General features: G+C 42.1%; 1 protein-coding gene across 1 annotated transcript; it reads left to right on the top strand.

Moving 5' to 3' along the window:
• Positions 1-8: 8 nt before the first annotated feature.
• Positions 9-27,437, top strand: aspm (assembly factor for spindle microtubules). Its single transcript, XM_063501143.1, has 27 exons — positions 9-284; positions 417-560; positions 1,317-2,853; positions 3,559-3,644; positions 4,689-4,773; positions 4,882-5,028; positions 5,127-5,366; positions 5,441-5,508; positions 5,606-5,747; positions 6,770-6,900; positions 7,582-7,757; positions 8,457-8,602; positions 8,869-8,954; positions 9,047-9,259; positions 10,796-11,000; positions 11,356-11,504; positions 12,014-12,142; positions 12,514-12,699; positions 13,040-15,452; positions 17,424-18,976; positions 19,150-19,299; positions 19,407-19,598; positions 21,811-22,003; positions 24,275-24,429; positions 26,780-26,956; positions 27,067-27,239; positions 27,329-27,437. The coding sequence occupies exons 1-27, from the start codon at positions 9-11 to the stop codon at positions 27,429-27,431; spliced, it is 9,255 nt and encodes a 3,084-aa protein (XP_063357213.1). The 3' UTR covers positions 27,432-27,437.
• The last annotated feature ends 503 nt before the right edge of the window (positions 27,438-27,940 follow it).

The raw sequence follows: 27,940 nt of genomic DNA, 5'->3' as shown, positions 1-27,940 counted from the left end.
AATTACAAATGGCACAAGGCGTACATTCGGGACAGAGAGGATTTTTGGACTTCAGTCCAACAAGGAGAGACTACACAGACAAAGAGAACGATGTTCCCGTCCTGAGTTTGATCCAGTTTTCAAAGGCTCCTTTCGTAACCTTTGGATCGGTTAAGCTGGGTACCTCCAAGTCGGCTGTTCTGAGGATTGAGAACCCTACAGAGTATGCTGCAGCGGAGGTTTCTGTTGACAAGATCCCCTCAAGTAAAGGCTTTTCAGTGGACTGCAGCACGTTCAAAATCCAGGTACGTTTTAGCTTATACAGAAAATACACGAGTACCCATTCACACACCAGATTCCAAACTCCACCGGGATTTTCATATCATTAAATACACCCTTAAAGATTTCTGTTTATAAGAAACTGTCCTTGTTTCCAGCCTGGGGGCTCGTTCACTCTGGTGGTGACTTGGACGCCAACTGAAGAAGGTGGGATCAGAGAGCTCATCGTCTTAAATGCCAATGGTGTCCTCAAACACCAGGCTGTCCTGCTGGGGAGAGCAGAGGCACCAAAAAGGAAAAAGGTAAGCATCCACAGCTTTACACGGAGGCTCTTACAGCCAGTGTTAATCTCGGATAGCTGAAGTTTTTTTTCCGCCTTCACTTTGCAGTATGTTTTGATGAGCAGCTGCCAAGTATGAAAGCAGCAGTGAAGACATTATTTATTCCAAAATGTACTGTTAATCATCTGGGGTCATGTCAGTCACTAAACAGAAGTGAAACAATGTGAAAAGTAAAACAAAAGCATTTTTAGATCAAGGCAAGTTGTTGAATGTGAAATATGGTCATTGATCTGTAAATAGCAATGTGCACGTAATGACAGACCCAGTGAAAACTGAGATATATTTATATCAGGATGTTCATCATTGTGTTGTGTCTGGTTTCAGCTTTTTTTTTTTTTTTTTAATTTTAATGTTGCCTATTGTAACAGTGTTTTTAACATACATTGCATCCACTGATCTGTCTCACTTGAGGTTAAGTTAGGCTGTATGTGAATGAATGACTTTAAGCTATTTTAGGTAAAGAATATCACATTTGATCTCATCAAATGAGAAAATGCCTTGCCTTTTTTGTACCAGCATTAAGATACAAAAGTAAGGCTTTTGGTGATATTTGGTGAGTTCAGTGCAGTTGTGATGTGTGCTTTCAGTAATAACTGGTATGACTCTTTGGTCTGATTATTATGAGGCAGTTATAGCCTTAACTGGAGGCCTAGTTTGTATGCTTTGTTTTGTAGGCTGCAACTTTACACACCATTGAAAATGTGTGTTTGTTTTCAGAAGACCTTATGGGACACAATCAAAAGCAAGAGAGAGGGTGAAAAAATCACAACACTCAGAAGGAAGGTCGAGCACCCCCCTCTCAAGATGGCTGCCAATAAAACCTTCCAAGTGTCTCGAAATCCACAGTACAAACGGGACAAGCCACGCAGCCCGCTTGCTTCACTTAATGAGGGCAAAGGTGCCATAGAGAGGTCCCTAATCCCCGCTGGGGATCGCTGCCTGAAATCAGACAAGCAGAAAGCCTTAAATCTGAGCCAGGAGCAGCAATCTCTGGTCTTGCCAGAAAAGGAGAACGTCCAACAACTTAATAGGAACTCTCCGCTGGTTTTGCTTGTCCCGGCCGCACAGGTGGTAGACTCTGGTAGCATGTCCGCGAGCCCAGATGTCCTTGCAGGAAAACCTGAAAACAAAGATCTTACCAAAATCCTCAACAGGACGCTGTCGCCAATTGGGACGCCAGAGAGGTTTAAGAAGCTCATGCCTTGGATTGAGCCAGAAAACCCACTTCCTGCTACTGCAAAGTCTGCAGCTGCTGCTGCTGACAGTGAGTTACCTAGAAGCCCCCTCCCGTCTTTGAAAGAGGCCCTGTTTCTCATCGACTCTGATCTGATCGATGTTAACACCAGCCCTCCAGATAATAATTCGAGCTGTAACTTTTCAGATTCGCTCGAATCTAACAGTGAAAAACACGGCTGTCGACCTGACACAGATGTCCTCAAAGCGTCATCTGGTAGCCTCGAGTTTTCAGAGTCCAGTGAGCCCAGAGTTACTTTCTTTGTCAGCAAAAAGGCAGAGAAAGTGGGAGAGCTGGGCGTTTCAGAGGCTGATAAACTTCCTGAAAGGACAAAAAAAGGTTCTTTCACCTCTGCCACAGTGACAAAGGGTAAGGCACCGGTGGAGGTGAATAGTTCAAGTGGAAGGAAAATAAAGAAGTCACGACGAAGGCTCCTGCAGAAAACGCTGGAGCTGTCTGATGGCAGCAGTCCGTGTGAGTTGGGTCCAGGAAGTCCTAGCCTTCCTGTCATAGACTCGGACAAAGGAATCAGCCCGTGTGATGACAAACCTCAGGTCCCAGAGTTTATCTCCTCCAGCACCAGCCCGAGGCTTGCTGCCTCACCTGCACCCATCACCTTCCCTGTCTCCTCCCCTCCACCCGTGGCTCCTTCTCGCTTTTCTTTCTCAGTAACGTCCCCACCTCATTCGGTCCTTGCTTCCGTTGCTTTTACCGTCGCCTCTCCAACGCCTGTGGGCTCATCTTCTCCTCATCATCATGACCTCTTGTCAAACTCTAAAGTGTACGAGCAGCCCCTAGCATTTTTTAAACCTCCTCATGTTCAGGAACACTTGTTTCCTGTTCACGTAGTAGTGAAGAGCAAGAAGAGGAAGAGTGAGGAATTTCTGAAAACTGACGGGAAGATTGAAGATGACAGGAAAACTGAGCAGGTAAAAAGGAGCAAGGTAGTGCCTGGGAAAACCGAGTCCTCCCGATCAGTCCAGGAGAGGAGAGGTGCATCACAAAGGCAGAGAACATCAGGTGAGCCTCCTTCAAGAAGGTTGTTCATGTCTTTGTTGAGATGGGGGCTGTAGCTTGTGTGTCTGCTGTTTTAGATATGCTTTATACTAACAGCTCTATTATGTTCAGAGAGAGGACGATTAAAAAATATAGACGACATCTCCACAAACTTTAAATCAGCACCTTTTGAATTGTTTAAGCTACTTATGCTCATAACACATTTGTTTTCTTTTTGTATCAAGTGTTTATTAATTTCATTTTCATTAAAAGGGTTGCTGGTGATAGTGATATATGGCTGATGCCAGTATCGGTTGATGTTGGTATCAGCCGAAGTTGTTCTTGCTGACTGATTATTAGTGGATGTCACTGGCTGATATTTATCTGTCACATCAGTTTTGCAAACTGGCTACAAAACCAGTTACGGTTCAGATTCCCTGAAACAAAGGGCTAAATGACAGACAGAAAAAATAAAATGTAGCCATCCATCATGGGAAGCTGGAGCCTCTCTCAGTCTGTCACAGGGCTATAAAATAAAATAAGAACTGAAAAGATATCATTATTTTAAACTTTGGTGCCAGACTCGGTGCATGGGGTGTTATTTTCAGGCCGTGTTTGTAATATTTGCAGTTTGAAGGTGCGTGACCTGCTGATGGTTAATGTCCTTATATTGTGGATTTATTGATGCAATTTGAATTTCAATACCCCCCCCACTCCGCTTCCCCGCAGGCTCAGTACGCTCAGTGACTGCACCATCTCTAAAGACTATGAAGTCTGCAGTTCCCGCCCAGGCTAAGCTACCAAACTCCAAAGCCGTCTCACAAGGTATACAGGAATATGTTGATAAATTGGGGTTAAATCATGCTTATAATCCTTTCTGCACTGTTACAAAAATGGATATTCATACAACTCAGGGCCAAAGTTTCAAGTAATAAGTTGGCTTGCATACAAGTCATTCATTTGAGCTAAAAACTCTTTTCCTTGACTTTGATAGGAAATGTACCATTGGTGGGGAAGAAGACAAAACAGCTTAATTACAAAGATTGGAATTTTATAGAAAAGAGTGTGTTTAGTATATAAAGTGACATGAAGTGATATCATCTGTTTGCTTAATCACTTATCCAGTTCAGGGTTGCAGGGGGTAGAGCGTATTCCTGCTGTCACAGGGTGAATGCCAGGCTACACCCTGACAGGTTGCCAGTCAATCATGTAGCTTTTTCTTATTATGGCTGTCAGAGATGCTTTGAGTCACTTCATTCAATTAGGAACCTCCTTAAAGAAAATTGACTACTCCATCCCAACCATAAGACAAACACACATTATTTTGATCTGTGTGAGTCCAAAAATTAAAGTATGGAGCTGGATAAGGGCATAATATAACACATATAACATAATATATGTTTAACTGCAGTAAAGAACCAAATACTTGATGTGATTGTGTGCCAAGACTGGAACTGTGGTAATTTATGAAGGAGTCAGGAGTCACAGTGAAGTATGTGAGGTGGTGCAAGATATGTATGAAGTTCAGGGTGGCTGAAAGGTATGGTCAGATAGGAGTCTCTTCAACTATCTTTAACCATCAGACGACTCACTATGAGCAAGGACTTGGTGACAGTGGGAAGGAAAAACTCCCCTTTAACAGGAAGAAATTTCTAACAGAACCAGGCTCAGCGAGGGGCAGCCATCTGCTGTGAGCAGTTGGGGGAAGGAAGAAGAGTGAAAGTCAGTGGAAGTATGATAGAACAGATGTGTGTAATGAAAAATGATACTCTGTGACGACCCATAAAGGGAGCAGCTGATGAGGAAAATGGCGTCAATAACAGTTTCTTCTATTGTTCACAGGTGCTCCATCTCGAAAGGCACCTGGTGCTCCCTCTATGAAGACAGCAAAAGTAATCGCTGTGGCACAGTCGAAGCTGAGCTTTATTAAGCCTGCACAAACGGGTATCTGAACATTGTAAAAATTATAAACACTGTGAAATGAGCTTTGTGATTTGCTTTTATCTTTAATTTCTTTTTTTTTCTCTTTGATTTTGTACTCTTTTCTTTCAGCTTTACCCAGACACCCGATGCCGTTTGCTGCCAAGAACATGTTTTACGACGAGAGGTGGATAGAGAAGCAGGAGAGGGGTTTCACATGGTGGATCAACTACGTCCTCACCCCAGATGACTTTAAGGTCAACACCGAAGTCGCCAAAGGTAACAGGCAGCAGGCTCAAACATGAGAAGATTATGGTAACACCTTAAATATCTCTAACCTATTAAATCTGGACCCTCCTCTTGTGTGTCTCGTGTAGTAAATGCTGTGTCCCTTGCTATGGGCGGTGACGACAAGTATAGTGTGCCCAAAGCTCCCACCAAAGAGGAGATGTCCTTCAGCACTTACACAGCCAGACGCAAGCTAAATCGCCTCCGTCGCTCCGCCTGCCAGCTGTTCACATCTGACGCCATGGTCAAGGCCATTCAGAGGCTCGAACTGGAGGTGGAGGCCAGGCGGCTGCTTGTCAGGAAGGACCGCCACCTTTGGAAGGACATAGGTAAGAGTCCTGCTTAATGAAAGCTCAATGCTCTGAGATTCCTGTCACTAAGGCCTGTTCATGTCATCTTTCAGGTGAACGCAAAAAAGTCCTCAACTGGCTCCTCTCGTACAACCCTCTGTGGTTACGGATCGGACTTGAGGTATTCCGACACATGTGTTTTCTTCTGGTGTTCAGAGTTTGCTATTTCCAACAATGTTATTATTTATTTTTTTACCCTGAATATTGCTCATCTTCAGACGATCTACGGAGAGTTGATCTCACTGGAAAGCAACAGCGACACCTTGGGCCTGGCTGTGTACATCCTCCAGCGACTGCTGTGGAACCCGGATATTGCTGCAGAGTTCAGACACCCCCGAGTGCCCAACCTTTACAAAGATGGTAATTTGAGAGGATGTTGGGTCAGCGTCAGAGCTAATAAAAATACCAGGAGAGCTGAGACTTTCAGTTTAATTGAATTCAAAGTAATTAAAAATGGGGCATTGTTTGTGTGTTTATCAGCCCAGGTTTGCTTTTGTATTTCCCACTTCAGCTGTAACACAAGTCTCAGTTTGCCTTATCATCACCAGACAGAAACACTTTATTATAGAAAATTAACAACTTGGGCATGAGTACAACCTTAATTAACCGACTTCTTGTTATTCAAACTTTTAATTTCCTTCTAACAACACAACAACAATGACATTTTGCACTGGAATAGAAATGCTTTATATTATTAGACTGAGAAAAAAAAGTAAAATAGATGAGGAAATGGGCAGCAGAACCAAATAAAAATAAACAAATAATAAATATAGATACAGTGCTTAGTCAGTGTGCATGATGCTCAATGTTATGCTGCCAGATCTAAAACTGCCTGAAATGTGCAGCTGCAGTTGCTTCAGTTGATGTGATGATTATTTGGATGATCATGATTATTCAAATGTTCCAAACACAAACATAATTGATTAACACTCAGGTGAAACACGGAATTCTCAGTTTTCTATAGTTGGAAACAAGGTGTTTCACTTTTTCTTCCCCCCCCCTTCACTTTGAGTAACCGATTACTTTTTGAATGTGATTAGTTCTCATGAGGCTTAAAGATCACTTTGGATTCATTGGATTAATGTCCCAAAATCTCTAATGTTGTTTTATTCCTAAAATTAATCTGGGAACATAATGCTGAAGAGCCCAAGACAGATGACAGAGTAAAGGATGAAGGAAATACTTTCCTGATTTTGTAGATGTTTGGAATTCCTTTTTAATCCCACTTGCAATTAAATAACTCAAACAATTTGGGAGTGTAAAGTCTACTTTTTAAAACAAGGATATCTTGTGATCAAAATAAGAAAACAAGATTTCCTTTGTAAACTGGAAATTATCTTCATTGTGACGTTATGAACGCCTGTTTACCTTTTCTCGGTTAGGCCACGAGGAGGCGCTGTCCCGCTTCACTTTGAAGAAGCTGCTGCTGCTCGTGTGTTTCCTGGACAAAGCCAAAGAGTCCCGGCTCATTGAACACGACCCCTGTCTGTTCTGTGTTGATGCTGAGTTCAAGGTACGCCAGAGACACAATGTGTCACCAACAAACATTTGTGGAAAATTACAATTTTTGTACATTGAATAAAAGCTTAAGATAGTTAGACTCTTATCTTGGTATTGAATGGGAGGGCATATAATGTCATTGTGCTTTTGGAATGATGATAATAACAAAAAAAAAGCTTAAATAGTTTAAAAAGATGAGTCTTGAGCTGCTTTTTGAGTATACTGAGCTCATGGATCAAAGAATCGAGGAGAGAGATTTCAAGAGTAAGGGTCACGATTGCAAAGGCTCAGTTAGCTTTAGTTTTTCTTCTAGATTTAGGGATGGATAATAAGCTCTGATCAGGCGACCCAAGAGTCCTGGTGAAAAGTTAATCTCTGTACAGATATGCTTCACCATGAAGAGGCCTAAAGATAAAAACTAGAGGTTTGAATTGAATTCAAAATTTAATGGGGAGCCAGCACAGTGAGATCTGCGGAGGTGTGACGGTAGAGGTCTCGAAGGGATGTGGTAACGAGCCTCGCAGCAGCATTTTGCACAAGCTGTAGACGATCCAAGGAGGTTTTACTGAGGGAGGCGAAGAGTGACTGAAATAAAAGCATGAAAAACAGTTTTCCCTCTTCTGATCTTTTTGGCTTGTGTTAACTTCTGTCGTGCTATGGGCTGCTCAGTTTTTTTTTAATTTTTATTTAACAGGCAAGTAAAGACCTGCTGCTGGCCTTCTCAAGGGACTTCCTAAGCGGAGAGGGGATCCTCCCGCGGCACCTCAGCTACCTCGGGTTACCCGTCTCCCACGTTCAGACACCCCTGGACGAGTTCGACTTTGCTGTGAAGAATTTGGCAGTTGACTTAAAATGTGGCGTCCGTCTAGTGTGAGTGTGTCGGCATGAATTTTAATGCGATGCTCCGATCCCAGATGCGTGTGTGCTTTTCTCAGAGGTCAGGCTCAGATAGGCAGCAGTATCCCCGCTCCTCTGGGGAATTGGGAGCTAAGGACTCTCAGACAAGGCGGTTTCAGACAGGGGATTTCCTTCCTTGAATTCTCACTGAAGGATTGGCTCTTTGACAGCCCTGACAGTGGTTCAGTTTCAAGTCTGTGAATCTGTCAAATGATTTATTTATTTTGTATTTACTCCTTAAATAGAAAAGATTATTCAGAGCAAATCATTGACTTCATTTTATTTGTTTCAAGTTCCCTACAGGATATGATGCAATTTAATGTTACATATTTTTCTGTTTTGTAATTACATGGGTATTTTTAAATTTCCTGTATTTCAAGTGGGGATGTTGCCCCTAATGTTGTCCTGTACTCTGATTGGCCAACATGTACTTAAGGTTATAACGGCATTTAATTAAATGTATTTAAAGAATTCAAAGTGACGTGAGCCAGATTTAAATTGGCAAAAGCTGGATTTGACCTTGACTAGCCCCGTATGTGTGGATCAGGTACTCGTTTATGTTCAGCTGCTGCTGCTGTGGGATTTAAATGTGTGACATAAACATTTCATTGCATGACAAATCAGTTGAAGCGATGATGATGATGGAAGCTAAGGATCATCTTTTTGCTTTAGGCGAGTGATGGAGCTCCTTGTCCAGGACTGGAGTTTGTCTGTGAAGCTCCGCCTGCCGGCCATCAGCCGCCTGCAGAAGGTCCACAACGTCGATGTCGCTCTACAAGTTCTCAAAAGCAAAGGGATCGACCTCAAGGATGAACGTGGTAATTAATCAATTTCTGAAAATCAAATTTGCATATACTGTTTAAGATATGAAGATATTCGTTGCGTTTTATATTCAGACACTTTCTTTGGACATGTCTCACTGCTATAGTTTTGCCTTGAGTGTAAACAAGTTCTATATCACCTTGTAGTCTGCTGACTTTTTTCTTACTAAACTTTATTGAGCTTACATGAAAAGAAAATAGAAAATCTGGAAAACTCAGAACTTTGCTTTGATGGTATTTAAATGTTTTGTTTTTATTTTCAGGCTCAAACATTGATTCAAGAGACATTGTGGATGGACACAGAGAAAAGACGCTGAGCCTGCTGTGGAAAATCATCTTTGCATTTCATGTGTGTATGCCTTTGTTTCCCCCATTTGAGAACCCCCATTCCAATAAGTGAAAAGAGTTTATTGATATGGTGTTACTGCATAATATCTTCAGGTGGAGGTGATTCTGAATGAGGATCAACTCAAGGAGGAGATTGGCTTTCTGAAGAAAACCCTGAGGACTAAACGGAGGCTAGCATCTCTAAGGGCCGATCGGGGTCTTCGGCAGACGCCTGCAAAGAGCAGAGTCCCGTACGAACATGGCAGCACCAAAGTTACCCTGCTTATGGACTGGGTCCGTTCCGTTTGTGACTTTTACAACCTGCAGGTGAGACTAGTTTATTTTTAACTGAGAAACCAAAGAAAATAGTTTCACATTCAGAATTAAACTGATGTTTAAGTTTTATCTCTTTTACTGGTTGCTTTTACACTTTGCTCACTAACTACATTTTTTTTTTAACTTGAGGTTGATGCACACTAAATAAAACGTTACCTTGATCTTAAAGCTGTAATACAGTAGATTTTGGTCATTTCTTTGTGTCGCTTTTAGATTATATCTACACACTTTTCCTCATTGCTTATCTTCTTCACATTTTTATAGCCTTTGTGGCTTCTTGTTTGCATTTTTTTTTTATAAAGAAAATAAATAAATTCTCTACTTTAGGCTACTAAATCTCAGTTTATTTGCAATGCATGTATTCTAACTCCTTCAGGCCGCATTCATACCAGTCATCTGTGTGACTACATGTCATCAAGTCTTTATTTCTAAATATGCATTTAAACCAAGTGGCAACCTGTGGGGTGAAAAGCAAAGCAATGCAAATTGGGCCAAAAACTGTAGTTCCATGAGTGGCCACTTGAGGGTGGCTCTAAAGATGAGTCCATCCACGAGTGACGCCACTGTTAAATTGGCCAGATTAAAGCCTGGTGTAACTGTATGGGAGGTGAATTTATTTTGCAGAACTGACCTGTTTATATTTAGCAAAAAATGGCAATATAAGCTGAATGTTGCATGATTTAGACACAGATTTTAAGAACATGGAACATAACCTTGTGCATTCACGTGACTTGCTTTCTACAATGTTACAAAAATATATTTTCACCCAGGCAGTGTAGGTGTTTACCCATTTCAATTTGCGTTGTAGGCAAGTTATCCAAACAAGGATACATTTAGCTGAACCATGAAATTCGTGGTATGCTACATTTCTAGAGCACCCAAAAACCGCAAATTTTGGATGTGGTTAAAAAATGTCTTTCAATGCCTATTTTTATAGTTTAAACCCTAAATATGTTTTTGGGTGGCATCTCAGGACTTTCAGAAGAACAAAACGAAACAACACTGTGAATATAAATGATAATTGTGTGATGCAAAATGACAGAGGTTTGTTGGTTTTTGCTGACCTTTGGAATGATCACATTTGCCACAAAACGCGACCTTGACATTGTAATTTCTAACAATTTCGAATATTCACAAATGCGATAAGAATGTGGAACTTTTTAAAAGCCTCGTCCTGTATGTGGTGCAGCTCATATCATGATCAGGTACTTGGATTTTTAGACTAATCTTTTTCCTATTTCCAAAAACAAATGGCTGATGTCACTGTGGCTCTGTCCATCCTATACAGGCTGTGGTTTACACAGAGGGCAGCACTGTACTGTTAGTTTGGAGTCTGATTTGAGTTTTTATTTATTTTTTTTAAATTTTCAACATCGTTTGTATGATATTGAAATTCTGGTAAAACATCAACACAGCCAAACAGTTAAGTTTACTTTTTTTAGCCTTCGTGTACTGCATCAGTGAGAGGTTTTCAGAAAACTCTTGTTGGAAACAATAAATAAAGTCTCTCTCTGCCTGTGTGTGCAGGTGGAGAACTTCACCGTGACGTTCTCGGATGGCCGCGTCCTGTGCTACCTTATCCACCACTACCACCCGGGTCTCCTGCCAGAAGCGTCTGTCAGTCACCGCACCACTCAGACTGTCGAGTGCTCACCAAGAGGCCGGCTGGAGCTCAGCTGCTCAGCCAGCGACTCTGACAGCTCCTTTGACTCCCTGCCCACAGGCCCAAACGGTATGTCTGCTGTGTGCTGCAACCTTAGTGCAACCATCTGTGCCAGGGGGCATTTAAAGAAAAAAAAAAAGTTCACTTGGATGTTTGTACCTCAAACAGACATTTGTAGTCTGTCAGAACATGAAAACAGTGAATATGAAAGGAACTCTGAATTATTTAACAAAAGAAATGTAACAAATAAATAACACACAGTATGTTTTTTTCAATGTGTTAATACAATCTATTACATTACATCTTTATTTTTTCTTTTTTTTTTAAGTCATGGTGACCTTAGCTTCGTGATGTCATAACATCAAAATACATACAAAATACTAAAGAGAGTTGTTACTGACAGTATCTATTTATTTGCCAACAGGACCTGATTCTCCATCGCTGGAGTTTAAAGAGCTACTGAAGAACGAGAAAAGCAACTTCAAACTGGTCAACAGTGCGGTGTCTTTTCTGGGCGGTGTGCCTGCCATGATCAACCCGGCCGACATGTCCAACACTATCCCCAATGAGAAGGTGAGACCAGGTGGGAGGTGTTTCATAGGCAGCTTGCAGGAACACAGAACATTGTTTTTGGTGAAATTCATAACAACTGATTATTAATCCACATTCAGTGTGTTTTATATGTACTTAACTAACAAAGAGGAACACATTCTCAACACTGCACTAATCTTATTCCCCCACTAATCCCCTGCCTGCAGTCTTGTGGTATGTATGTATAAATGGTCATGTCTAAAAACAATAATACAAATTTAGCTTTCTGACTCAGTAGCTCTGTGACAGATGTTGGGTTTTAAATGAATTAAGCTCACTTTACAGGAGTAGGCTGACTTTGTGGCTGCCTCACCCATGTAACCTGACTGAATTTCCTCCCCCGTGAGGACAAACTCTCTTGCAATCATTTGTCTTTAAAATCTCAGTATTTGCTAAAATAAGGCTTTTAACGCCTCAATTGTAAAGATATTTAATGTACCAAAATGTGAGAGAATACAGCTCTGCCTTCATCCATGTAAACTGACTTGCAGGTGGTGATGTCGTACTTGTCCTTCCTGTGCGCTCGCCTGTTGGACCTGCGGGACGAAACCAGAGCTGCGCGGGTCATACAGGGATCCTGGAGGAAATACAAGCTCAAGAAAGATTTAGAACTCTACAAGGTTTGTGGTTTTTACTTATTTATCAGTTAAATTAAACTCACAGTTAAGTCAGGTGTGAATGAGAACCTTTAGCCCTTTATGTCTGATACTGGCCTAATATTGGTCATGGGAGCAAGTAACTATGGGTGTTTGAGGTGTACTTGTCAGGGTGTGTTGCTTTTAAATTGTTATTAAAGGGATTTGAAAGAGATCTGTAGGAAGATTTTGTCAATAAATGAAACTTGAAGACCTAAGTCACACGTTAAAGGATTGTTAACTCTACACCTATCATGTTTGCAGACTGACATGATTACAAAATGCTACCAAAAAAGTAACCTCCTCTGCAGAGATAACGTGTTTACTGTTGCTTTTTGCTTCTTGTTTCCATGCAGGAAAGAAACATGGCTGCCATGAAAATTCAAGGAGTTGTGAGGAATTTTCTTCAGAGGCGCAGAGCTAAGAGGCAGAACCAGGCTGCTGTTGTCATCCAGACCTCATGGAGAGGTTATGCAGCCCGCAAAAAGCTGAGACAGGCTCAACTTCGGGCTATGCAGCATGAAGCAGCAACCATCATCCAGGTGTGTACGTGCGTTATATACCTGAGGGTTAGAAGTGGTGTTTGACAAAGTCACATATTGCTTTGGCTTTTTGAATCTAACTAGATTCAGCTTCTCAGGTGATGGTTAATCTGACTTTGTTTCTAGTTGTGAATGACTTTTTTCAAGGACATTTTGATGTTCATGATCATCTGTTAATGTGCTGTCTAGTCAACACCGTGATTGCACTTCTTGTTCTTTTTTTTTTTTTTTTTTTTGTGGATAATTTTACTGTTTGTCATATCAAGGACAAATCCAGCATAATGAAGCTACCACATGTTTTTGTTCTTTGAATTAAATGGGTCTTATCTTGTCCTTGCAGGCTGAGTGGAGGATGTTTTCAACCATGAGGGCTTACCAGTGCCTCAGATATCATACAATTGTTGTCCAAGCACAATGGCGAATGAGGAGGGCGGCTTCTGCTTATGGGAAAATCTACTGGGCGACGACAGTCATTCAGAAGGTTTCACGAGCATGGGCCATTTCAAAAAGAGAGAGAGCACATTATCTCTTACTTAGGAGCGCTGTGGTAAAAATACAAAGAGGCTATAGAAGATGGAAAGCTCAGAAAATACAAAAGGAAAACTGCGCGGCCAGAGTGATACAAGCTGCTTTTAAGAAATGGTACGGAAGAAAAATGTCCCAAAGAACTGCCGCTGCTGTGAGAATCCAGTCCTGGTACAGGATGCAAAAGTGTCTCAATCGGTACAGAAAGATCAAGGGAAGTGCTTTGCTCATTCAAGCCCAGTACAGAGGCCTTGCACAGAGGCGCCATTTTCACATATTAAAACTGCAGCACCACTCAGCTGTTGTCATCCAGAGTGCCTTCAGAGGGCACGCTGTCAGAAAAGAAGTGGCGGAAATGAGGTGTGCTGCAGTCGTAATCCAGCGCTGGTTCAGAGCTTCCATGACAAGAGACGCGGAGAGGAAAAAGTTTGTCAGGATGAAATGCGCGGCTGTTACCGTACAGGCAGCGTATCGTGGGAAAGTGGCTCGAGATTCTCTGAAAAAACGGGACAGGGCAGCAGCTGTGATCCAGGCAGCTTTTAGGAAGCACGCTGCCCGTAGGCGCTACCTGATCTTGAAAAGAGCTGCAGTTCTAATACAGCAAAAGTACAGAGCAACACTTTTGAGTCGCAAGACAAAGAATGAATATAACTCTCTGAGGGCCGCTGTGCTCACTGTGCAAGCTAACTGGAGAGGCAGAGCGGACAGGAAGAGGATAGAAAAGTGGCATCAGTCTGCATCTTTTATACAGGCTTGTTATCGTCGGCACAAAGTGCAAGCAGAGTACAGAGCCAAGAGGGCAGCAGCTGTGGTTCTACAGAGCCATTACAGAGCTTATTTGGCTGGAAGGGAGATGAGGAGAGCATACCTAGAGAAGAAAGCGTCATCCATTACTCTCCAAGCTGCATTCAGAGGCATGAGAGTTAGGGCAGAGCTGAAGAAAAAGCGCCAGGCAGCGACTGTCATTCAGGCTTTAGCCAGGATGTTTTTATGTAGGAAACGTTATCTTCTCCTTCACAGTGCGGCGATTGTCATCCAAAGCCGATACAGAGCTCTTTTGCTGTGCAGGGTGCAGCAAAATGAATTCAGGAAACTTAAGCAGGCGACTGTTAAGATACAAGCTGTGTTTCGGGGATTTAGAGAAAGGCAGGACTTGAAGAGCAGACATAAAGCAGCCAGAGCAATCCAAGCTCACTTCAGGATGCACAGAATGCGTGTGGCTTACCTTGCCCTTAAGTGTGCCGCCATCATTATTCAGGAAAGGTACAGGGCCAAACGGCTCAGGGATCAACAGATGCAGAGTTACAGAACAATGAAACATGCAGTCATAGTAATCCAAGCAGCATACCGTGGCCACAAGGCCAGGAGGAAGATTGCAGACATGCACCAAGCTGCTACAGTCATTCAGAGAAAGTTTCTGGCAATCCGAGATAGAAAGCAGTTCCTGGCTGTCAGAGTGGCAGTTTTGGGCTGTCAGCAGAGGTACAGAGCAGTAACCTTGGCAAGAAAAGCACGGCTGGACTATCTGTCAAAGAGAAGGGCAGTAGTTTGTCTACAGGCAGCTTACAGAGGATATGTAGTTCGAAAGCGGCTGTGTGTTGAGCACATGGCAGCTGTAACAATTCAGTCTCACTATAGAATGTACCAGCAAAAAAGCAAATACAAGAGGCTCCGCTGGGCAGCCACTGTATTGCAAACACGTTACAGAGCTAACAAAAAGATGAGAGCAGAGGTGCACGCCCTGAGTGTTAAGAAAAATGCAGCTGTTGTCTTACAAGCTGCCTTCCGTGGAATGAAATCCAGACAGATGATCAAACAAAAGCATCAAGCTGCCAGTGTTATCCAGAGAGCTTATAGAGCTCACTGCGAACACAGGGAGTATCTCACTCTGAAATCCTCTGTCCTGACTGTTCAGAGAAGATATCGAGCGTCTGTAGCAGCAAAGAAACAGTTGCAAACATATCAGAAACTGCGCAGAGCTGCTGTTGTTCTTCAGGCCACGTACAGAGGGCAGCAGATCAGACAGGAAGTAGCTCGTTGGCATCAAGCTGCTACTGTGATCCAGTCTGCCTTCAGAAGGCACAGAGAAGAAGTCAAATTCCAGGCCATGCGTCTGTCTGCCATCATCATCCAGAGACGTTATCGGGCTCGTGTTCTTCAGATGCAAGAAAAGGAACACTTCCTAAAAATGAGACATTCTGCTGTGGTCCTACAAGCAGCTTTCAGAGGTCATCGTGTCAGGTCTGACATTGCCCAGATGCACAGAGCAGCTACTGTCATTCAAGCAAACTTCAGGAGATATAAACTTCAGTCAGAGTTCAGGAGACAATGCTGGGCAACCTGTGTCTTACAGCAGAGGTTCAGAGCTCAAAGAACCAGAAACCTTGTTGCGAAACATTATCAAGAGGTTAGAAAAGCTGCCATCATTCTACAGGCTGCATATCATGGAATGAAGTCACGACAGATGATCAAACAAAAGCATCAAGCTGCCAGTGTTATCCAGAGAGCTTATAGAGCTCACTGCGAACACAGGGAGTATCTCACTCTGAAATCCTCTGTCCTGACTGTTCAGAGAAGATATCGAGCGTCTGTAGCAGCAAAGAAACAGTTGCAAACATATCAGAAACTGCGCAGAGCTGCTGTTGTTCTTCAGGCCACGTACAGAGGGCAGCAGATCAGACAGGAAGTAGCTCGTTGGCATCAAGCTGCTACTGTGATCCAGTCTGCCTTCAGAAGGCACAGAGAAGAAATCAAATTCCAGGCCATGTGTCTATCTGCCATCATCATCCAGAGACGTTATCGGGCTTGTGTTCTTCAGAGGCAAGAAAAGGAACACTTCCTAAAAATGAGACATTCTGCTGTGGTCCTACAAGCAGCTTTCAGAGGTCATCGTGTCAGGTCTGACATTGCCCAGATGCACAGAGCAGCTACTGTCATTCAAGCAAACTTCAGGAGATATAAACTTCAGTCAGAGTTCAGGAGACAATGCTGGGCAACCTGTGTCTTACAGCAGAGGTTCAGAGCTCAAAGAACCAGAAACCTTGTGGTTAAACATTATCAAGAGGTTAGAAAAGCTGCCATCATTCTACAGACTGCATATCGTGGAATGAAATCCAGACAATTTCTCAAACAAAAGCATCAAGCTGCCAGTGTTATCCAGAGAGCTTATAGAGCTCACTGCGAACACAGGGAGTATCTCACTCTGAAATCCTCTGTCCTGACTGTTCAGAGAAGATATCGAGCGTCTGTAGCAGCAAAGAAACAGTTGCAAACATATCAGAAACTGCGCAGAGCTGCTGTTGTTCTTCAGGCCACGTACAGAGGGCAGCAGATCAGACAGGAAGTAGCTCGTTGGCATCAAGCTGCTACTGTGATCCAGTCTGCCTTCAGAAGGCACAGAGAAGAAGTCAAATTCCAGGCCATGCGTCTGTCTGCCATCATCATCCAGAGACGTTATCGGGCTCGTGTTCTTCAGATGCAAGAAAAGGAACACTTCCTAAAAATGAGACATTCTGCTGTGGTCCTACAAGCAGCTTTCAGAGGTCATCGTGTCAGGTCTGACATTGCCCAGATGCACAGAGCAGCTACTGTCATTCAAGCAAACTTCAGGAGATATAAACTTCAGTCAGAGTTCAGGAGACAATGCTGGGCAACCTGTGTCTTACAGCAGAGGTTCAGAGCTCAAAGAACCAGAAACCTTGTTGCGAAACATTATCAAGAGGTTAGAAAAGCTGCCATCATTCTACAGGCTGCATATCATGGAATGAAGTCACGACAGATGATCAAACAAAAGCATCAAGCTGCCAGTGTTATCCAGAGAGCTTATAGAGCTCACTGCGAACACAGGGAGTATCTCACTCTGAAATCCTCTGTCCTGACTGTTCAGAGAAGATATCGAGCGTCTGTAGCAGCAAAGAAACAGTTGCAAACATATCAGAAACTGCGCAGAGCTGCTGTTGTTCTTCAGGCCACGTACAGAGGGCAGCAGATCAGACAGGAAGTAGCTCGTTGGCATCAAGCTGCTACTGTGATCCAGTCTGCCTTCAGAAGGCACAGAGAAGAAGTCAAATTCCAGGCCATGCGTCTGTCTGCCATCATCATCCAGAGACGTTATCGGGCTCGTGTTCTCCAGATGCAAGAAAAGGAACACTTCCTAAAAATGAGACATTCTGCTGTGGTCCTACAAGCAGCTTTCAGAGGTCATCGTGTCAGGTCTGACATTGCCAAGATGCACAGAGCAGCTACTGTCATTCAAGCAAACTTCAGGAGATATAAACTTCAGTCAGAGTTCAGGAGACAACGCTGGGCAACCTGTGTCTTACAGCAGAGGTTCAGAGCTCAAAGAACCAGAAACCTTGTTGTGAAACATTATCAAGAGGTTAGAAAAGCTGCCATCATTCTACAGGCTGCATATCGTGGAATGAAGTCACGACAGATGATCAAACAAAAGCATCAAGCTGCCAGTGTTATCCAGAGAGCTTATAGAGCTCACTGCGAACACAGGGAATATCTCACTCTGAAATCCTCTGTCCTGACTGTTCAGAGAAGATATCGAGCGTCTGTAGCAGCAAAGAAACAGTTGCAAACATATCAGAAACTGCGCAGAGCTGCTGTTGTTCTTCAGGCCACGTACAGAGGGCAGCAGGTCAGACAGGAAGTAGCTCGTTGGCATCAAGCTGCTACTGTGATCCAGTCTGCCTTCAGAAAACACAGAGAAGAAGTCAAATTCCAGGCCATGCGTCTGTCTGCCATCATCATCCAGAGACGTTATCGGGCTCGTGTTCTCCAGATGCAAGAAAAGGAACACTTCCTAAAAATGAGACATTCTGCTGTGGTCCTACAAGCAGCTTTCAGAGGTCATCGTGTCAGGTCTGACATTGCCCAGATGCACAGAGCAGCTACTGTCATTCAAGCAAACTTCAGGAGATATAAACTTCAGTCAGAGTTCAGGAGACAACTCTGGGCAACCTGTGTCTTACAGCAGAGGTTCAGAGCTCAAAGAACCAGAAACCTTGTGGTTAAACATTATCAAGAGGTTAGAAAAGCTGCCATCATTCTACAGGCTGCATATCGTGGAATGAAGTCACGACAGATGATCAAACAAAAGCATCAAGCTGCCAGTGTTATCCAGAGAGCTTATAGAGCTCACTGCGAACACAGGGAGTATCTCACTCTGAAATCCTCTGTCCTGACTGCTCAGAGAAGATATCGAGCGTCTGTAGCAGCAAAGAAACAGTTGCAAACATATCAGAAACTGCGCAGAGCTGCTGTTGTTCTTCAGGCCACGTACAGAGGGCAGCAGGTCAGACAGGAAGTAGCTCGTTGGCATCAAGCTGCTACTGTGATCCAGTCTGCCTTCATAAGGCACAGAGAAGAAGTCAAATTCCAGGCCATGCGTCTGTCTGCCATCTTCATCCAGAGACGTTTTCGGGCTCGTGTTCTTCAGAGGCAAGAAAGAGCAAAGTTTTTGAAGTTAAAACAATCCACCATAGTTCTCCAGGCAGCATTGAGAGGCTGGCGCATCAGGAGGGATGTTAGTCGACAAAATCATGCTGTTGTTGTAATCCAGTCATGCTGGAGATGTTTGGTGGAACGGCGTATCTTCCAAAGAAAGAAAGATGCAGCTGTGAAACTCCAGCGGAGGATTCGAGCAGTGCAGCTCGGCAGGCAGGAGAGAAGCAAATACATCCAAGTGAGGCAAGCTGCCATCACACTTCAGAAACATTGGCAAGCCTGGATTGCAAGACAGCAGGTAAAGTTCATTTGCAGTACAAAAATAAACATCAGAGTACCGTAATTAAGAGAAACTGCAGCTTGTTTGGAGTCTTACAGTGTTGAAACGTGATTTGTAGTAAGCAGTCTCAATGTGTTGAATGTGGAGGGGAAAAAAAAGTTGCTGGTTAAATGTAAGCCAATGTTTTTCAGGTACTAAAGGCCGCTCGTGCAGAGAGGAGGCTACGTTTTACATCAGCAATATTTCACCATCTCAGTGCCATAAAGATCCAACGAGCAGTCAGAGCTCACTGGGCTTTGGAGTCAGCTAAAAGACAGATCCATTCTGTTATCACCATACAGGTAGAGTCACAAAACATCCATAGTGCTACATCTATTGAAGAGTACAACAGTTTTTACAAATGGCATCTTGACTTTTTTTTCTTTTCTTTTCTTTTTTATTTTTAAAGCGACTGGTGAGAGCGAGGCAACAGAGAAAACACTATCTGGAGTACAAGCGGAAGGTTGTTACAGCTCAGAGAGCAGTCAGGCACTGGCTAGTTCGTCGCCACAAGGCTGCGACTGTCATCCAGCAGGCTGTCCGGAAATTCCTCCTCCTCAGGCGGCAGAAGAGGGTTCAGCAGGGTATTCTCAAGGCCCAGGTACCGTAGTCAGTGCTGAGTGTGGTAAAGATGTTGCTTGTAATTCTAAAGGGGAGAGTCGCAGATTTCCAATTCAGTCTATATTTAGGTGTGGTAAAATTGTCTAAAGTTCATGCCACATTAAGTCACCTCAGTTAGAACAGCCCATTAACAATCTGCTAAATCTTGTCTTTCTACAATCGTCAGTCCATGGTATTACAACTGGGAGACAATTTCAGGAGGAGGACAGTTTTTAACACCTTACTGTTGCGAACATGGCCTAATTTTAAAAAGAAAATGTAGGTAACACTTTATATGACAACCCATAACTAAGCAAAGAAAGGGAAGCAAAGAACTCCCCTCTCCCCAGCCACCTCCCCCAGCTCATCCAAGCCTTACCTTGACCGGGTTGCGTCAGGTCAGGCCTCATGGGCTGATGGCTCCCTTTACCTCCTGTGAACACCATCTGGTTCAGGGGTTTCCACCATGACACCAACCACCTTACAGCCGCAGCTCAGTGCAGCAGCCTCTGCAATGGAGGTGTTGAACATGGTCCATTTGGGCTCAATGTCCCCCAATCTTGTCCAGTGCTGTCCAAGGGTACCAGAGTGCTTCTGCTAGGTGTTCCCAGTACACACCGTCATGTTGTTGCTCACATGAACGTTGAAGTCTTCCAGTAGGACGAGAGTCTCCAGATGGAGCACCCTCAAGCACTCCTTGAGGGACTGCGCACATAAGCGCAGACAAGAGTTAGGATCTGTTTCCTGACCTGAAGGCACAGGGCTCGAACCCTCTTGTCCACCGTGGAAAAACTCCAATATACAGGCAGCAAGCCAAGGAGATGCCAAGATACCGCTTGTCATCAAAAGCAACTTCTAACTGGGACAGAGTCTAGCCCCTGTCCAGGAGGCTGGTTCCAGAGCTCAAGCTGTGTATTGAGGTGAGCCCGGTTATATCTCTTTGGTACCTTTCAACCTCACACACCAGCTCAGGCTCCTCCTCCACCAGAGAGGTGACGTTTCACCAGCCTCAGTAGCCTGGAATCAGTCCACCAGGGTCTCTGCCCTTGACTGGCACCCGTCACACACTGCACCCAACCCCTATAGTACCTCCTGTGGGTGGTGGGCCTACAGGAGGAAATGCTCATTTGCCTTCTTCAGGTTGCGTCCGGTTAGGCCTCATGGGCTAAGACTCGGCCACCAGGGGCTCTCCTTCAGGTACCCTCCCCAGGCCTGGCTCCAGGGCGCAGAGCTCCACTAACCCTATCCCAGGCAGGACGAACTGTTCCCTTGATTGTGTACACATAACGGTCTTCTGAACAGCTCTTTGTCTGGTTCCTCACCCAGGACCAATTTGCCATGGGAGATCCTACCAGGGGCAAAAGCCCTTTCGAGTGCATAGCCCCTGGGATTCCTGGGACGCACAAACCCCTCGACCACGATAATATAGCAAATTACAGAGGAGAATTTATGTAATGCACAAGTAACTTTAATAATTTTATAACTTAAGGTATTTTATAGGAAAAAAGACACAATTTGTACTTTTAAGTATTGCCCAATTTCATGGAAATGGACAAGCAATTTCCCAATTTTACATCATAAATAATCTGTGCTGTTCTATGTACAGGTCATAGTATGGAGTAGATTAATTATGCCTTTGTATATCATCATTAATATTATTATTATTTTTTACATCTATATTTAATATTCATCATGTTTATGAGTATGAGAGATCTTTTAACAATTGATTTTATCCCAACCCCCCCAAGCTTTTGTAGGTAAACATAATGACATTGTTATTAAAAGAAAAATAAATTGAAATTCCATTTAATGATGGAGGAATCACGCCTTTAGTTGCAGGCTGTGTTTTGAAGTGTCACCAAAATTTAAAGCAACAACCTGTTATCCAGTCTTTACTTTATCGTCATCATTTTGATATTGGTGGACAATGTAGTCAGCAAAATGTTGTTACAACCTATAAAGTAAGGCGGTAGCAGCCTTGCTGGGATCATTTCTTTAATTTTGCTGTTAATATTTAATACTTCTAATAACACAGTTTACACTAGCAAAATGTTTGCTATGTATTGATGGCAATCAAATAATTTGATACACATTTTGCCCTGAAAATTGTTAACTTATTTAGCTTTCCAACACTTTGAAACTAATGTGAGTTTTTGTTTTGTTTCTTTGTTTGTTTTTAATTAAATTTTATTTTAACCACTTTCTCCTTCTAGGCTCTGTGGAGAGGACATTGCTCCCGCAGATTGAATGACAATCCCAAGATTGTAAAGCTGAGGCACCGCTTACGTCTGGTCAGTGCCAGTGTCCGAGAGGAAGACAAACTGTGCAACAAAACTTCATCTGCACTGGACTACCTTCTTCGTTATAAACACTTCTCGTACATTCTGGAGGCCTTGAAAAATCTTGGTAAGGCTTTTCGTTGTCTACTCGTTTCTCCTCATACTGAGTACAAAAATTGTTTTAAACAGCATTTTCCCTGCAAGTTATCCCACAGCTTTAGATGTGGCGAGTTATGTAACACTAAGCAGCTTTATTAATGAGAATAAACAGTGCTGATAAATCAATATCTTTGGCTCACCCCACCACAGCACTGAACAAAACAGTAAGCCAAAAGATGAACTGTGAATGCTTACCTACTTGTTATTACAACCTCAATTCAGAAATAGTTGGGACTCTGTGTAACATGTCAATAACAGACTGCGGTGACCCCCCCACTCCCCCTTTTCTTTTTTTAAACCCCTAACCCTAACCCTCTGAATTTAACTATCTATTTACTATCGATGTCATCTTGATGGAAGCAAATTGGGACCAAATGTGCTAAATGTTTTCAGTAGGTGAAAGGTCTGCACTACAGACAGGACAGTTCAGCACCTGGACTCTTCTACTATGAAGCCATTGTACTAGATGGTTTATTCAAGGTGTTCCTTGAAAAAGATGTCATCTTGATGGGAGAATATATTGCCTAAGATGTGCAAGTTGCCAGTTCCATAGGCACTGAGACACCCATACATCAGAAATGCAGGCTTACTATTTGGAATGATAAAAAGGAAGATGTTGTTTCTCTTCAGTTCGGAGGACACGGTGTACTAAAAGAAATTCAAATTCATTCAGTTTGTCTGACCACAGAACAGTTTTCCACTTTGCCTTTGTTAATGAAGTGTGATGCCACTGATTTCCTTTCTGATCTAGTACCAAGTAAAGTTCAGGCTGGTATCGACGATACTGATCTGGTACTTTGCAAGAGCTTGGTCCAAACTAACGGTTGTATAAGGGCCAAGGGCAAGACATCCCATATTCCCAAAGCATCTTCAAAGTAGTGTATTTCACATTATACCTTCATAATGAATGCAAGACATCAGACTACTTGTTCTAATTGTTTAATTATGAAGGATTATCATACAAGAAATGAAACAAAAACCTGAAACATCAGTACCTACATTTTAATATTCAGTTAACAATCACTCAAAACAAACGTGACTGACTAAAAATAATAATAGACCTGAGAAACATGTTTCTATCTGTCTATCTAATGTATGAAATATTTTGCATTACATTTTTAAGCCTACAATGGCTGTTTTACTGCAAGTACTCTGTATGCTGTTTTATTGATAGCTAGCCTACATAATCCACTTTAAAAGCTCTGCTGTACAAACTGAACGGTACCTGAATCTAGGTCAGCTGAATTGATATGAGGTGACACCAATATTACTCAAAGCTAAACTAATGCAGCTTGTATTGAAGCATGTATTTATTTCATAACCATATTTATTAATGTAAATTTCTCCTGGTCTTCAGTTCGTCTTATCGTAATCTCATCATCATATTCTGTGTAATGATTTACTTTTGTGTATGTTGGACAAGGTTTGTGGTCTTGCCACGTGTGTGATAAACCGTGTCTAGGCTGTTTACAGTTTACTGAGCTTACGGTCAGGCATTATTTTCAACTGAGTGAATGAGCACACATGAGCCATGACGAATTTATACAACTATATTTTGCACATCGCTGTGCGAGGCAGAAGATGTATGTAGTTTCCTACCAGACATTTAGATGGTCTCAGTGATAGAGTTACTTTTCACTGTGAAGTAACAGTGATTTCTGGAAGTGTTCCTGGGCCCAGGCAATGATTTCATGACACAGCCATGCCTGGTTTTAAAGCAGTGTTGCCTGAGGGCCCAAAGATAGCAGATATTCAATACTGATTTTTACTTGTGCCTCTTGCATGCTTATTTTTCTCCTCATTCTCATAATCTTTAGATGAGATATTCAAAGTCAGTGCAATTTAACATTGAGGACCATTATAAATGAGTGAATGGACAACTCGAGAATGAGTATTTAAATTGATACCATAGACATATCTACTAGAAATTCTTCTGAGAAACTGCCTCTTTAAAATGCTTTAGCATTTCTGGAGCATTTCTTTGTGTGTCTTGTCTTTCTAATGTATAATGTCTGGAATCAAAACCCACGTCTGGGCTTTGAATTTTGGTGGGTAATTTTTTTAGGGACTATTTCTGCAATCACTGCCAAATCTATTAAATATATTATAGTCTAAAATGTATAAATATATATGTGCCTAATTAGTCAAAATGCATACTTCTGATTCATGTTAGAGTACATCTTATGATTTGTCTGGACTGAAATCTCTTTGTGTGTTTGCATGTTGCATTTGTGTGCAGAAACCGCCACCAGGCTGTCCCCAGAGTGCTGCGAGCGGCTGGTGGAGAGCGGAGCCACTAACGTCATTTTCACACTAATCCGCTGCTGTAACAGGAGCGTCCCCTGCATGGACGTCATCACCTTCTCCATTCAGATACTTCTCAACCTTTCCAAGGTACTGCAGACACAGAACAGCACTTTGTATTTAATGCTTCCTCATGAAGTAATCTGGTACTCTCAGGTTATAAACATAAAAGGTAAACCGGTTAATAAGTTTAGTGTGACATTAAAGCTGCTCTTTTTGCTTGAAAGTAGACAGTTGTTTATTCTTTGTTTTTTGTTTTTGTTTTTTTGTTGTTGTTTTTTTTCCCTAAAGGCCCAACATCGGATTAAGCTGTTTTAATTGTCTGAGCACACATGAAATGGAAGAGATATGTTTTATCTTACATTTTGCTATCTTCACCTCCTCCACTCCTCAGTTCCAGCATATTTAGCAATGTAACAGAGACTGTCAATGTCAGATTTCACCTAAGACTAACAATAGGACAGCAACCTCCTTGTGACTAGAAAAAAAAAAGATAGTTGCCTATTGGTTGGATTGAATTTCTTCACATTTGGCAAAAGTTAGCAAGTATTTCCAACTAGGTGTGTCACGATACTGGACATTAGTAGTCGGTACAAACAGCAGTAGAACTGAACAATTCTCACAGCCCAATTCGATACCAAAACAGAAATGATCTGAAGTGACAGCTCGCATACTCGACCATAAACTGCTTCATTAAAGTCATTTTTAAAACACTGGCAGATCATTTATTTAAAATGTTAACATTATATAGCCCACTAATGTTATATTACACTAGCATAAGCATTTAATGTTAGCCATTGCAAACATTTTAGCCAGTGGAACAAAGCTGATTTCACAGCTTTGTTGGTAATGTACTTTTTGGCATAATATAAGAAGGATAATGCTTTGGATGTTGTAATATTAACTGAAATGCATTCACCCTGATCTATTCAAACTGATCTGGGAGCTATTGTTTTAGTTCACTTAGGCCACACGATACAGTAACATAGCCTGCTTGCTTGCATACTGCTTTTTGGGATATCAGTCCTTACTCACCCTAATGAAAAGTAATTTAATTGCCTCTTCTTCGTCTTCTTCTTGTAACAACAGACTAGAGCACTTGTGGCTATATGCTACCTCCTTTAGTTCTTGAAGAGCCCCCTTGGTGCAATCACTCCCTATGGTGTCTATGGTATCAAGGGAAAAAAACAAGTACCATCACATTTTCAGAATTTTGGTATCAAATGGTACAACACATATTGGTTCTGGTGACATCACTAGTTACGGCAACCAACCTATCACAGAGGTTAAGCATAATGTATTGGTTGCTTGATGGGAGGCAACATGCCTCCAATCAATTACAGTCCTTGGACAGTGTGTCAGTCATTCTGAAGCATTCTGTTCTCATTCAGTCACAAACTGTTTTAGTCTTTAAAGCATCCATTTTAACGGTGACTTCATTCAACATTAATTGCGCTCTTTCACAATGGTTTTGGGCCAGCCATTGTTTTCCTCAGTGTGACTGTAATATAAGGTTGCAACAATTACTTATTTATGTATAGTAAATGCAGAGTACTTGTATACAGTATTCTCATCGTTAGACATTTTTGCCATAATATAAAGGTATATAAAAGTTGGTGCTGCACAAATCACTATCCAGTATTTCTTAAATTCAGCAGTATTTTCGGTTGCATTATTTTAAACAGTAACTTGCAAGAACACAGAGAAGATGCATTTAAAGAGCTCTATCACTTAACTCTGGTTGTTCGAAAATATCAGAACGAAAGTGTTATTGAGCTTTTCTGTTTTCTCTAAAAGCATTTCCTGTATGTAGATCTGACCCTCTGTCTGACTGTTTGCTGTTATTGATTTCTCTCTTCTCGCTGTGAGCTTTGTTTGTCTTGCAACATAATCTGCCTGACTGTGACGGGAACATGTTGGCATGGTAGACCCAGACATCTTACTTATTTGTTTTGAATCTTCTGGCTGGAAAGGGATTGTTTAGACAAGTGGGGGTTGAATAAACCTGTAATCGGTATACTGTCGATGGTAAATGATCGTCAGCACACCCGTGCTTTTGAGAAGCTGACACTGGAGTTGAGCAATGCACTGCTGTGGACAAGAGCTGCAGCAAAACATTTGTATGGGGCTGTAAAGCTTTTGTATCCATATATGTTCCCCCACAAAAGCCACCAGACTCATTTGACAAAAACAGGTTAATTTGTACTGTTCTAAAACGTCGAACAATAGGACAAACTAATCCTTGCTTAGTTTCCATGCTGGTAATCTAATTTCATTAATATTCACACTGCAAAGATTAAATATAAAGAACAAAGTGGACAGCAGTGGTGTTCATTTTTGAGTGTTTCTGTCTTTCTCAGCCAAAGTAGAACATGCAACAGTGGATGCTTCAGTTTTGTTTAAGTGTGCAGGACTAACATCGTCTCCACTCCCCCCTCAGTACCACAAGACCATTGAGGCGGTTTATTCAGTGGAAAACTCTTTGGAAACGCTGCTGGACCTGCTGCAGAGATACCGGGAGAAGGCAGGGGATAAAGTGGCAGAAAAGGGTGGAAGCATCTTCACTAAGGCCTGTTTCCTTCTTGCGCTCCTGCTGCAGGACAAGCAACGCGCTGAGGTCCGTAGATACTGTAACAAACAGATAACACGAGTGCATAAATACCAATATCAATGATATTTTTACACAAGAGAAAATGCTAACTATTTTGCTTACTTTATTTTCTTTAGGAGGTCAAAAAGCTACCCAAGGTCTTGGATAGGATCCACAGTATTTACCGCCTCACTGCTCGCAAACACAAGATGGACACAGAAAGAACAATCATCAAGCAGAAGATGAGCGCGTCGATCAACGGGAGCGTCTTTGTTCCAGCGACGCCTCGTAAATCCCGCGCTGCACCAAAGTATGGATATTCCTGAGTTACATAGTACGCTGAAAATGTGCTTGTATGTTTCCAGAGATAACTAAAAGTGTTTTGTTTTTTTCTTTCAGATTTGCACCAGATTGGGTTCTCCGACGAGATAAGCTCAAAGACATTGTGGACCCCCTCAGGGCCATTCAGATGGTGGCGAACACACTGTCTATTGTGCTGTAAATAGACATGCTCATATATATATATATATATATATATATATATATATATATATATATATATATATATATATATATATATATATATATATATATATATATATATATATATATAATTATTATTTTTTTAATCCATGATCTTCTTCTTAAAAAACGTAAGAAAAGTATTGCTTTCTTATTTTTATTTTTTGTAAACCAATTCATTTTTATGTATATAATAAAATCGATTTGTCTATTAATGTCAATGTTTCTTCTGGATCTACTACAGTGGGGAGAGGGATGCAAGGTTAACCTATAACGGCACATGTCAGGATTGCCATTACTCCCAAAACGGCAATCTTTACTAAAATCTCTTTTGATGTAATACCGGCCTGTGCAAACAAGCTGAGCAAGAAGACTGTATGAACAGATGGGTGCAGGAGTGTGTCATTGACTGCTAGCTTGTGATTAACAAGTCCTGTGATAATCCTCCACTCACACTTAGAATGACTGAAATTTACAAAATGGACTACA

Source organism: Pelmatolapia mariae, linkage group LG17, assembly GCF_036321145.2.
Source record: "Pelmatolapia mariae isolate MD_Pm_ZW linkage group LG17, Pm_UMD_F_2, whole genome shotgun sequence".
NCBI classification, from domain to species: domain Eukaryota; kingdom Metazoa; phylum Chordata; class Actinopteri; order Cichliformes; family Cichlidae; genus Pelmatolapia; species Pelmatolapia mariae.
This window is presented reverse-complemented; position numbering and strand designations above follow the sequence as displayed.